The sequence below is a fragment of the Saccostrea cucullata genome, unplaced genomic scaffold, assembly GCF_032062105.1.
Source record: "Saccostrea cucullata isolate Sc308-1 unplaced genomic scaffold, CSIRO_AGI_Scuc_v1 ctg1364, whole genome shotgun sequence".
Classification (NCBI taxonomy): Eukaryota; Metazoa; Mollusca; class Bivalvia; order Ostreida; family Ostreidae; genus Saccostrea; species Saccostrea cuccullata.
In genome coordinates this window covers 90,236-102,733 of record NW_026921809.1, presented here as the reverse complement: position 1 = coordinate 102,733, position 12,498 = coordinate 90,236, and the positions used below count along the sequence as shown (strand labels likewise).

The following is a 12,498-nucleotide window of genomic DNA, read 5'->3' as shown; positions in this document are numbered from 1 at the left end:
CTTGATGGATTAACAGAAATGGAATTACTCTAATGAAAGAAAATCTTCCAAAAACAATAACTTTTCCTTAAAGAACTTTTAGAAAAGAATATTCTTTGGGTCCTTTAAAAAATGTTTGATGTAATCATTTATCTTTGTAATAACTTTGACATGCAACTCTGAACCCCTACCTGCATAATTTTGACTTACTTTTTTTTGTCCCCCGCTTGAAAAGTGGGGGATATTAATTTGGGTTTGTCCGTCCGTCCGTCCGTCCGTCCGTCTGTCCGTCCGTCCGTCCGTCCGTCTTTCTGTCTGTCTGTAACGCTTTCGTTTCCACACGATATCTCGAGAACCCTTTGAGCTTTTGCAATGAAATTTAGCATAGCAACTCCCTATGGACTAAAGAAGACCCCTATTGATTTTGAGGTCAAAAGGTCAAAGGTCAAGGTCATAAATAAGCAAATTCTGTCTGTTAAAACACTTTCGTTTCCACACGATATCTCTAGAACCATTTGAGCTATCGCAATGAAATTTTACATAACAACTCCCTGTGGCCTAAAGAAGACCCCTAATGATTTTGAGGTCAAAAGGTCAAAGTTCAAGGTCGTAAATTTATACATTCTGTCTGTGTGTAACACTATCATTTCCGGGCGATATTTCAAGAAGATTTTGAGCTTATGCAATGTAATTTTATACCAAAACTCCCTAGGACGTCTCTCGCCCCTCTCAAAGTGCCCCGCCCCGTTTGGTTTATTAGTATTTGTAGTATTACATGTCGCTATTTTTAGCGCAGGGGCATGAGGAGAGTTATTGCGTATAAAACAGGTTCTCGGCGGACTTTATGTTCTTATTACATCTATTATAACTGTTTAATAAAGGCTAAATAAATCAAACACCATGGATTGTGTAAAATTTTGAGAATACCGAACATGAAAACATGAATATATACATGTATGTGACTTCAGTTCTGCATATACTTCACTCCGAGTAAAGCGACTCCGTGGTGTAGTAGTTATGTCTCTCGCTTCAAACGTGAGAGGTCCCAGGATCGAAACTCGGTCGAACTTTTCTTTTTTTTTTTTTTAAATACTTTTTTTTTACTAAATGATAGTATTCAGCATGTGAAATGAAAAATTTATGAGGTTATAAAATCATCATTACAGTGTGATAAATATTCCATATAAAAAAATCTTCTGTATACATAATAAAGAATAAGCAATCAAATCTTTATATGCATATTGACATACATGTATTTTATTTCCTTCAGTATACATGTATACATTTAATAATTCTACAAATTCAGTCAGGGGGAGCCGACTTTTTCCCTAAGCGGGGGACACGAATTCTCTGAATTAGCTTGTTTTTTCAAATCCCCATTTCCTACCAATCATGTATTACATGCAGTACATGTAGAATACAGAGTTTGTCCTAGTTTATCTGTATTAACTTTTTCTTATGTAGTCTTACTTGTTTGGAACTTCAGAAAAAATCTCTCTGACCCACTGTTCCAGCTTGTCAAGGCTAACTGTTCAATGAAGAAAAATCAAGCTAGAGAAAATGACCCTTTCAGCAACCAACATATAATAAATTAAATTATGTCACAATAAAATTTATGCACTGGCAACTTTTTGTCATTATTTACAAAATACTGTGAAATAATTTTGTTGTTTTTGAGGTATGAAGAGACCATCAAATTTTATGTCCATCTCAAAATGTAATATTTCAAATATATTTCAACTCAATTCATCCAGAAAACAAATCCAAAGCTAACCCCTACACAGTTTCCAGAATTGTTGTACGTGCAAACTATGTGTTGGATTTACCCAGTGTGAACAAAAACATACCATTTAATAAACATACATAGCTATGAATATCTTATATGTCCAGAAAAATAGATTTATTCTATAAAAGAAGTTTTGAAAGAAAGCACCAAACCTTTTGACTGAACAGCTAGGGTCATAAACTGAGCTGAATACATTTCATGACAAAAGTTTTTTAAGTTTCCATACACATCTATTCCATTCTGCTGGGGAACTGTCTTCAACGAATCTATGCTTCCTGTAAATGCACCAACATTCAATTGATTGTGCTTATTGTATAATTATGTATCTTAATCTTAATCTTAATAAGATGCATTTGTTACATTAATTTTTCTTATATTGCAATGAAAACAAGCTAATTCAGAGAATTTGTGTCCCCCGCTTAGGGAAAAAGTAAATCATGCGAAGTTTGGGGGGGGGGGGGTGTCCCCTTGACTGAATTTGTAGAATTATTAATGTATACCTGTATACTGAAGTAAATAAAATATGCCAATATGGATAATTTATAAAGATTTGATTACTTATTCTTTATTATGTGTGTAGAAGATTCTTATATGAAATATTTATCACACTGATTTTATAACTTTGTACAAGCCAGGCCTCATATATTTTTCATTTCACATGCTGTATACTATCATTTAGTAAAAAAAAAAAAGGTAATTCGAAAAAAAAAAAAAATTGGATCGTCAGAGATGCGAACCCGGGCCCTCTCCCATATGAAGCGATCAAGAGACATATCACTAGACCACAGAACTGCTTTAAACTAACATAATTTATATGGAAAGATGAACTCCAATGCATGTACATTTTCACTTTGGATTATGTCAAAATTTTACCCAATGCATGGTGTTTAATTTAACCTTTAATAAACAGTTCTAATAGATGTAATAAGAATAAGAAAGTCCATCGAGAACCTGTTTTATACGTAATAACTCTCCTCATGCCCCTGTGCTAAAAATATCGACATGTACCTGGGTACTACAATAAATACTAATAAAACAAATGGGACGGGACACTTTGAGAAGGGTAAGAGAAGTCTTAAGGAGTTTTGGTATACAATTACATTGCAAAAGCTCAAAATTTTCTTGAAATATCGCCTGGTAAGGATAGTGTTTCATATACAGAATGTATAAATTTAAGACCTTGAACTTTGACCTATTGACCTCAAAATCCATAGGGGTCTTCCTTAGGCCACAGGGAGTTGTTATGTAAAATTTCATTGCAAAAGCTCCAAGGGTTCTCGAGATATCGTGTGGAAATGAAAGTGTTATTACAGACAGAATTTGAGAATTTATATCTTTGACCTTTGACCTCAAAATCAATAGGGTTTCTCTTTAGTCCATAGGGAGTTGATATGCAAAATTTCACTGCGAAAGCTCAAAGGGTTCTCGAGATATCGTGTGGAAATAAAAGCGTTACAGACAGACAGAATGATGGACGGACGGACAAACCCAAATCAATATCCACCACTTTTCAAGTGGGGGACAAAAAATTAGGGATGAATTACCAGTGAAGAATTTCCCCATTGGGTGCCCCTCCTTTGCCAGAGATCCATACAGCATACACATTCTTTCATCATCACTTGGAAGGCTCATCTGGTATTCTAAGGAACAGAAAATATAGTATGCATATCACACAGGGTATGACACTGTTAAACCCCCTACATGTTGTGCATGGGGATTCAATGTTACATTGTACTTGTCATTAATAAATAGCATTTTCTTTGGTAGAACACATGAAATGAAAGCATATAAATTTGGAAAAATAACAATTTTCAATAACCACAAACTTGACATGGACATCGACACTGCAGACCTAAACTCTCAAACAGTCTAATCATTCCCTACTTTTCCCTCATCCTTAGTATTTATCCCCTGCGCCCCCTTTCCTCTACACCTCCCTTATCCTCTATAATTATTCCTTATCTCCTAAATCTTGTATATTTTCTGATATCCACCTTCATTTTCCTTTTCCTCTGTAATCTTTCCTACTATCCTCCTAAATTCCCCTCTTTTTCTGTAAATATTCCCAATATCCACCTAAATTTCCCTCATTTTAAACATTCCTTTCACCTAATTTTACTTCATCCCCAAATCTTTCCAATCCCTCCCTAAAATGACTCCCATCCACCTTTTGGGATGCCTCAGCCAGCCTATCCTATTCTTTAACTAGTCTTCCCTTTCCCTAGTATTACTCTCTTCCCATTTACTTGCAATTCATTCCATCCATCTGTCCCTCTTCTAGGACAGTTTATTCAGATCAGCTGATGTGATAGGCAGTGCAGATCACAAAGGGCAATCAAAGTTTTAACACCACTGTCTAAATAGACAACTCACCACTGGCCACTGCCTGTATAGACAACTCACCACTACCCACTGCCTGAATATACAACTCACCACTGTAAACTTACTGAATAGACAACTCACCACTGTCCACTGCCTAAATAGACAACTCACCACTGTCCACTGCCTGAATAGACAACTCACCACTGTCTACTGCCTGAATTTCTCTGTCTACAGAATCCTGTCTCAGTAATGGAGTAGTGAAAAACTGGGCAAAGATGTCTAAAGCTTGGTGGAAGTACTTTTGTTCAACATCAAAATGAAAGGAAGTCTGGAAAAATTAAAGATTGTGTTAATAATATTCTCCATTTCATAAAGTTATTGATAGGCAAAGTTATGAATTCTTTGTTTAATACCCTTTCACAATCAGTCCATGCATTGGTGAAGCCCCCATGCTTCCCAAGGAAATCATCCAATTTATTTTCTTGTGGATATTTTTTGCTCCCCATGAAAACCACTGAAAAATACCATGTAATAAATACATTAAAATAAAAAAAATCTATTGAGTGCACTGATTATACGTGCAAGTATACATACACCTGTATCTAATTTAAGCATCTAAAACTAGCATTGGAAGAATTCACAAACTTCAGAAACGAGCTGCTAGAATTATTCTTGATGCAGCACCTGATGAGTCATCAAAACCATTGTTTGAAAAACTGGGATGGCTAACTGTGTTTTGTTTGAATTATCATGCTACATAAGTGTATTTTGTTGAACAAACTTTTTATGGTATGAGCCCTGCCTGAATATCTTCAGGATCTTTTTGTTTTTCATAGCCATGATTCTTATTCCTTATGTTCAGAATTAAATTATCATCTTCATTTACCAAAACAATGAACAATTCTATTTTCTTATTCTTTTCAACATTCAGGTGTTAATTTATGGAATAACCTACCATTATATGTAAAATTGTCACCAACTTAAGCTATTTTTAGACCAAATGTAGAAAAAATTATAATTAGCCAACGTCTATAAATAAATGTTTGTATACCCGGGTATGTATGATTATTACTATTGTTTAAAACAATGTCTACTGGACAATTATTATTGACTTTTTTATTTTGAGTCTTTATTCATTAGCTGTAAATTACATTTAATTATTCATGAATTAACGGATTCTACATGTCTTATCTGTGATTGTATCATTTTTTATGAAATATGTTGTTTGGAATAAGAAGGCCCCAGGGAGGAATAGTGCCTTGTACTAATCGGGTTACCTTCTCTCAATAAAGCCTTATTATTATTATTATTATGCAAGAGGCCTAATCATGTTCCCTGGGTCATGAATTTCACATTTGGCAAAAAACTCACAATTTTAATTTTCAATTATACATAGATTCTAACAATATTCATAATATATCCCATAATTGATTAAATCATTCCATAGAAGAAGGAAGTTGAAATTTTCTAACATTTATGATTGAAAGATCCAGGACTGACCAGAGGCCCAAAATCAATATCAACAGGTCACCTAGGTGACTCTAGAATTTGTGAAATATTCATGAATGTTAGAACTCAATATTTTCAAGTACATTTCAATTCATGCTGGTCATGAAACTGCACTTGCAAATCTGCTCATTTATATACAGAGACAAACACTTTACTTACTATGTTCCAAGAAATGAGCTAATCCAGGGATATTGGGTGGATCCGAGAAGCTTCCATTGGATATACAAAGTGCTGCTGCTGACTGTTAGACACAAAATAAACTAATCTCAAAAGTAATATCTTATTGATTTTCAAAAAAATTACTATTCATTCTAAATGACTAAATTGCAGAGAAACCAATAGATGGTGATTTTTTTTTCTATAGCTTTCAATATTAAGCTATTTTTGATAAGCAACAGTTTTACAATCTGAGCTCTATCTTGTGTTTCAACATTTTTTGTTTAAATATGTTGAATATAATCCAAGATACTAACCTTCTTTTCTCCCCCTTCCTCTTTTCCACATTCATCTTCCTCCTCCATTTCTTCCTCATGATGATCTTCCTCCTCCTCTTCATTCCCATCTTGTTCCTCATCCTCATCATCCCAAGGTGCTTCTTCTGCCTCCTCCTCTCCCTCCAGTAAGTCTGATATCAAGATGGCTTGTAAACCATTGTCAAGGTTAATCCATCTGAAAAATACACTCTCTGATTGAGAAGTTATAAAAATTCTTACTTCAGAGTAACCAAATAAGATTTAAGGCGATGGCTAGATTCATAGTAGATTGTGTGACATCACAACTTAGGAATAGGAGATATCTGTGCTTGTTGAAGCAGATGGATAAACATTATCATGATCATTGTTATTACTCAGAATAGAAATTACAACTGTATGCATGGTCAGTAAACAGCAACACAGATATGGATGACTAATCAGAAAATGTGGTTAAAGTAAAACAACAGTTTATTGGTGGGGTCTTGTCTAAGCTGTCAAATGAGAACATGCATAATTTGCTTATTAGGAAAGACAAAATGCACTCAACTTGAAGTAATGTGGACATTATTAAAGCAATTTCATATCAAACATCGTACACTTTTCAGTAATTCACTTACTTTTTACAATTTTTAAACTTCTTTTTACCTGTAATTTCTTTTGTCATTTTCTGATTTCACAATATTTATCGGATGCTTCATTCTGACGCTGTAACTTCTTGTAGATCGAACAAGCTCGGAAGACCTCTTAGAAGCGTTAAATTTCGGATATTTGTTTTGCACCCTATTGAAAAAATCTAAACACCTAATAAAGCACCTTTTCATGTGTCGCCTTTATTGACACATGTTTCAATTTTAATTTGTTCAATGTTGATTGCAAACTTCTTTTTCATCATTTAACTCTAGCATAAGAAAACACTCAGACGATCAAGACACAAGGTGATATGTAAAAGTTTAGTACGATACATGACGAGCATTCCGGAATGAGAGTGAAAGTCTTGCTCAAGTTTAGCATGTTTAGATGTAAATTGATTTGTATCTTTTCAAACTTATTTAATATAGTCCTATATGAAAAATTGCCTATATAACATTATTTAGATAAACATTTTTATACCCTATCTTTTCGAATCTTATATTAAGTCTTTTTACAGGGAGGATGCATGATATGTGAAAAGGTGTACTTGCCAAATGATGGTAGGAAACCATTTTTTGGTTAAATTTACAATACAGACTACAGAGTGTTAAACTGGTATATATATCCATTTATGTCTCTGCTTTAACGGACAATTTTTTTTTTCATAATAAATATTTATCTTATTATAAATAGGCATTTTTCGTTATTTTTCTGACTGCGAAATGATTTATTTTCAGTGTGACTCAACAGAAACACCTCCAAGAACTTACCTGGATTCTGTCACTGCCAGATTTGAACAGCAATATTTAGAGAGGCAAAAGAAAGTGAGAATAGCAAAATTTTTATTACCAAGTAGTTCACCTAAAATGAAAGTTCAACTGCTGCCATGAGATTTTCAAATCCGCTCAGTAACACAATACGTTTGTCTGTTAAATAATGATTATGTTTTGGGCTTGGATGTACATTTTAATTCTACATTGATTTTATTGTTCAAATTGTGGCTAAGTAATAAAAACATGTACATGCAGTCAGTGGTTAAAATTAGGTTGGTTACCAGATAGTCAGATACACACAAATTTTCTTTTTGTTAACCTGGCATAAAACTATGATAGATTACTTCAATGCAAACAGGAGACAAGCTTTAAGCATGATAAGGTGTTGCGGTCAGACGGATTTGATCGCCATTGGCCAGACAGCTCAGTTGGTAGAGCACTGGACCGGAGTTTCAGGGGGCCCAGGTTCGAATCCTGGTCTATTCTGCATTTTCTCCTCTCCTGTTACATTTAGTGCCATGCCATGCCTTGGAATTGACAGGTGAAAAACCTGCCAGGGATGAACCTGGGTTGGGGTCTTTGGAAGGCCAAAGACATTTAAGGAGGTCCTCAGGAATGTGGCGGTCAGTTGGGTTTGATCGCTGGTGCCCAGATAGCTCAGTTGGTAGGGCACCTGACCAGAGTTTCAGGGGGCCGAGGTTTGAATCCCGGTCTGTTCCGCTGCATTTTCTCTTCTCCTGTTACAAAGGTATAATGAACAGGAATCCTTTACCTTAAATGTTATATTCAAGTCATATAAAGTCGAACTTACTGTCGAAAGTGAGACCAAGATAGTCATAAGCTTAGATTTCTTTTTTACTCAAGTAACTAGCAAGGCCTGTAGGCTTCATGTTTATTCTTGAAAGTATATGCTATACTCTGAATTCATTGATATAGTGGACTTTTTTTTCCTCATCCAATGCATTGAGGAAAAATGCTTTTAAGCCATTTCTGGCAGATTTTATACTTTTAAGTGCTTCTGTTGCAGTGTAAATAATATCAATTTTATTATTATATTATAGATAGAGAAAAAGAAATGCCAGAGAGAAGTGGAGTTGGCCCACAGTCGATATTTGAAGCAGAATGTTGTGGATTCCCAGGTGATGGGGCATGCCAGTTTTGTGGTGGGAACTTGGTCTAAAAAACATGGTAGGCAAGAAAATTTAAGTTTTGAAAAGTGGTCAGTCTTTCTTGTTAGAATTTAACATGTAATTTCATGAGAAAGAAAGATTGCTCATGAAATTTTCATTCTAACATTACATTTATCATAAATTAAGAATATTACATACATGTATGTAACAGAATTAATAACATTATTTTTCAACATAAGTAATGGACAAAAAGCTGGTATTGCAAAAATTTGGTGATTAGCATCCATGCAGACTCCTTAAGTAATGTGAAGTGAAATGTAAGCATTTTAATTAAATGAATTGTGTACAAAAAGAATGAATTTGTAAATAAGTAAAATTACCTAGAATTTGTAACAAAAATTTAAAAATCTTTAAATCATTTCCTTAATTTTGCATATATGCATTTGTTACCATGATTACAGATTGTGTCATTTATATCCTAATTAGAAAAAAAACCTGAATATTAAGGAAAAAAAATCTATGTTTCAAAAATTCAATTGTTACAATTTACCATAAATGAATTAAGCAATGCAACATTTAGAAATTACATTGTCAATGTACAGTCTATAATACCTGGTATCTTCCCATTCTCTTTTAATCAAGGAGACATAGAAAAGAAATGGAAAATTAAAGACAAGAGGGAAAAGCAAAGAATTGATGCCCGGTTTTCTCCTTATAGAAGTTCACCTTCCAATCACAGGAGGCAAAGTATCATACAGAAAAAAAGAACTGGTACTCAATCACAAAACTTGGTGGAAAATCACAGGCAACAAACACCAGCATCTAACTCCCCTCCTGCAGTAATTTCATTGGATGACAGCCTGGAGGAAGTGAAGATGATTGGACGGGATGAACATATCGCCTGTCCTGTTCTGTATTGTGAAGTTAAGTTCACTTCCCAAAATAAACTGGAGCAACATATGAGAGACTTTGATCATTCTCCCATTAATCCTTGCTCAGAGAATCTGGACGGAACATTGGCAGGAATAAAGGAGTACACATGTATTAACTGTGGTGCTAACTTTGAGGTAAGTACACTATACATTTCAATATATAGTGTTAAAGTTCTAAGTAAAGTTAATCTTATCTTTTCCCTTGATTGATAAATATATGTATTTAAATTGATGAGACAGAGTCAATTAATGCTTTAACTTTTCATTTCTTAAAAGGTCTTTAAAATGATGTTCCAGTAAGACATTCTTGAAATTTATTTCTTATTTTAAACCTTTTCTTATTAATTAAAGAATTAAATTCTTTTTTGATTCAATTGCCTGGGAGTAACAATATGGCAAGTAAAATTAAATATTGAGTGAAAGTAAAATATGAGGAGTAGATTCATTACAAAATGCAATAAAGTTCACAGCAAGTGTGTGAAGATCGTCACATGTTGTACATTTTAATTTCTGGATACAAGATTAAAATATCAAATACAAAAAAGAACCCAATAATGAGGTTGATGACATACCCACCCCAGGTTAAACTTTCTACAGCTTTTTATACCTAAAAAATAGTATGAAGTTGGCACTAACCAAGGTAATTTGGCAGCAACTGAAAATGCTTAAATGAGGAGTCTTAACAACAAGTCACATGTTAAGTACAATTTACAAGAGAGACAGACTTTGTATTCCTTTGGAATAAATAATCTTGTAGTGGATCTATGCACCTAAATATAGCTAATCCCTATTGCAGTTCTTTCTGTAATTAGACGTCATTCATTTGGATTAGACGAGAGATTTGACAGGTTGTTTATTTCCCATTCACAAGTCCAATGTTAGGATTTAAACCATAGAGGAATAAGATTAATTCATAATCTTATAATCCGTTTTAGTTTGACATTGAATTCCCTTGCAACATCAATGGTGAAAAATGAGCACATGTACAATGTACTGTAGAATTTATTGACTTAATGTTACACTTGTGTTGTTATGCAAATTGATGTATATCCATTGCATAAAAACTTCATAAAAAGGGGTCAAGGCAACAAAATGTACGAAAAGAATTATGAGTTACTAAATCTTAATAATGCAAAGTTTAAAAATGAGGTTGGAAGTTCAGCACTTTAGATTTAAATTTAAAATCTTTTACCTATATCCCATGTGTAGGTTTATAAATACATGTATTTAAAACATTTTAATATTTTTTTCTCATTCTACTTGAGTTAGAGATTAAGTTAAAAATAGATTTTTTTGAATTTATTGCAATTAAATACCTGGCCGCAGCAACTGCTGAAAATCATGATTTCGTATACTTTGTAATGATCTGTAATTAAAATGATAACATTTCAGAATCGGGAGGGGTGGGATAATCACCAGGATTTGGAGGGGCCCTGCTCCTCCCCCCAACTCCTGACAGTGACTGGGTATCTCTGTCCCAGGACTCTCAGTATCTTCGCCTCCAAGAAAAAGTGTGCAGCCAGCATCCAAAGGGGAACTTCAGACATTAAATTCCCATTTAAGGGTATGGGACAATTTTTTTTTAAATCTGTATTTCAAAAAGTTTATTAGATTCAGTTATGTAGTATTTTTCAAATACAGTTAAACTTTGTCATCAAGTACTCAAAGGCACCAAGAAAAAAATTCAAGATATCCAAGGATCTGAGATATCAAGGGTAAAATACTTAAAGAATTAGTATTTGGGATATCCACATCACTCTGATAAATCCACTGTATTTGAGATATTAGTGTTTTAGATACCAAAATTCTGTATGTTTTGATTTAACACAATTTATTTTTGTAGGTGATGATGCAGTGACTTGTGGTTCAATTAAACCATGCCCAGTTTCCCAGATCTTCATTGACGACTTCACAACAAGGTGTAAGTCTTGTCCATTCAACATCTCATGTTTGGATTGTGGAGTGGAGATTTCTAATCATGAAAGTCTTCAGAACCATTTTACACTGACAGACCAATCCCATATACTCACTACCACAACTGCTTTTTCAAAGGTAACTTGAATTAGTAAATTTGATACATGTGAGACAACCCTAGCTCTCATATTTTGATTTGTAAGGAAAATAACCATATTTTTTTCTCCCACAAGGTTTTAAAATAGTTCAATTTTGTTTGTTAGAATACGCAAAAGGTATTTGTTGCAAACCTCCACCATAATCCTTGTTGAAAAGTTTGATATGATCTTTATTTACTGCAAAGATGTTTTATATCCATTTAGAATATTTTTTTTCAATTGTAGGAGGAGGTATTTTCAGAGTATATTACAGAATACTCTTCAAATTTTACCAATTTGCCAAAACCTGAAAATGCAGAATCCAAAATGAGAAAAGATACTTTTTCTAACTTTGTAAAATTTTTGTGCCATCTTTTGGAGAAGAACTTGTAAATCAAGGGATTATTGACATATAAAGACGTCATGTTGAACATGACTTTCTACATGTATATAAATTCAGAAGCATATGGTTTTTTTTAATTTGTTTGAATTTTTTCATTCCTCTTTTTCTTTCCATTACAAGATTAAAGACATTAATCTTACTCTGTCTTTGTTCACTGTATGCATACCCAAAATACATTTATTTCCATTGGGATTTTTTTTATTCAAAGGTTATTTCAGAGAAAATGTTCCAAGATATTTATGCCATTTTAAATCTGTAAGGAAAGCATCTTACGCCTTGAAATTTATACAAATATACACTTCAATAAAATATTGACTTTGTACATATTAAAAAATTGCAAGAAAAATGTAAGGCTGACTAACAAAATGGAAAAACCATTTTGAGGTTTATTCTCTTTTGTTAAAATACCCTCCGAGTTGCCTTGAATTACTAAGAAGACCCCCCCCCCCCATCTTCAATAAGGAAAAGTACCCCCATTTAAACTTTCCACATCCTACCAGGCTGTGCGAT

General features: G+C 33.6%; 2 protein-coding genes across 2 annotated transcripts; one reads left to right on the top strand and one right to left on the bottom strand.

Annotated features, from left to right (window-relative positions):
• Nucleotides 1-1,413: 1,413 nt before the first annotated feature.
• LOC134260752 (nardilysin-like) lies at nt 1,414-6,954 on the bottom strand. The gene is made up of 8 exons (XM_062743299.1): nt 6,715-6,954; nt 6,070-6,265; nt 5,756-5,837; nt 4,501-4,601; nt 4,289-4,415; nt 3,310-3,405; nt 1,918-2,040; nt 1,414-1,507 (listed from the first exon to the last, which is right to left on the bottom strand). Exons 1-8 carry the CDS (start codon nt 6,888-6,890, stop codon nt 1,446-1,448), a joined length of 963 nt encoding a protein of 320 aa, XP_062599283.1. The 5' UTR covers nt 6,891-6,954; the 3' UTR covers nt 1,414-1,445.
• Nucleotides 6,955-7,421: 467 nt separating this feature from the next.
• LOC134260753 (E3 SUMO-protein ligase ZNF451-like) lies at nt 7,422-12,190 on the top strand. The gene is made up of 6 exons (XM_062743300.1): nt 7,422-7,523; nt 8,534-8,660; nt 9,245-9,669; nt 10,927-11,098; nt 11,378-11,586; nt 11,832-12,190. The coding sequence occupies exons 1-6, from the start codon at nt 7,422-7,424 to the stop codon at nt 11,976-11,978; spliced, it is 1,182 nt and encodes a 393-aa protein (XP_062599284.1). The 3' UTR covers nt 11,979-12,190.
• Nucleotides 12,191-12,498: the final 308 nt, after the last annotated feature.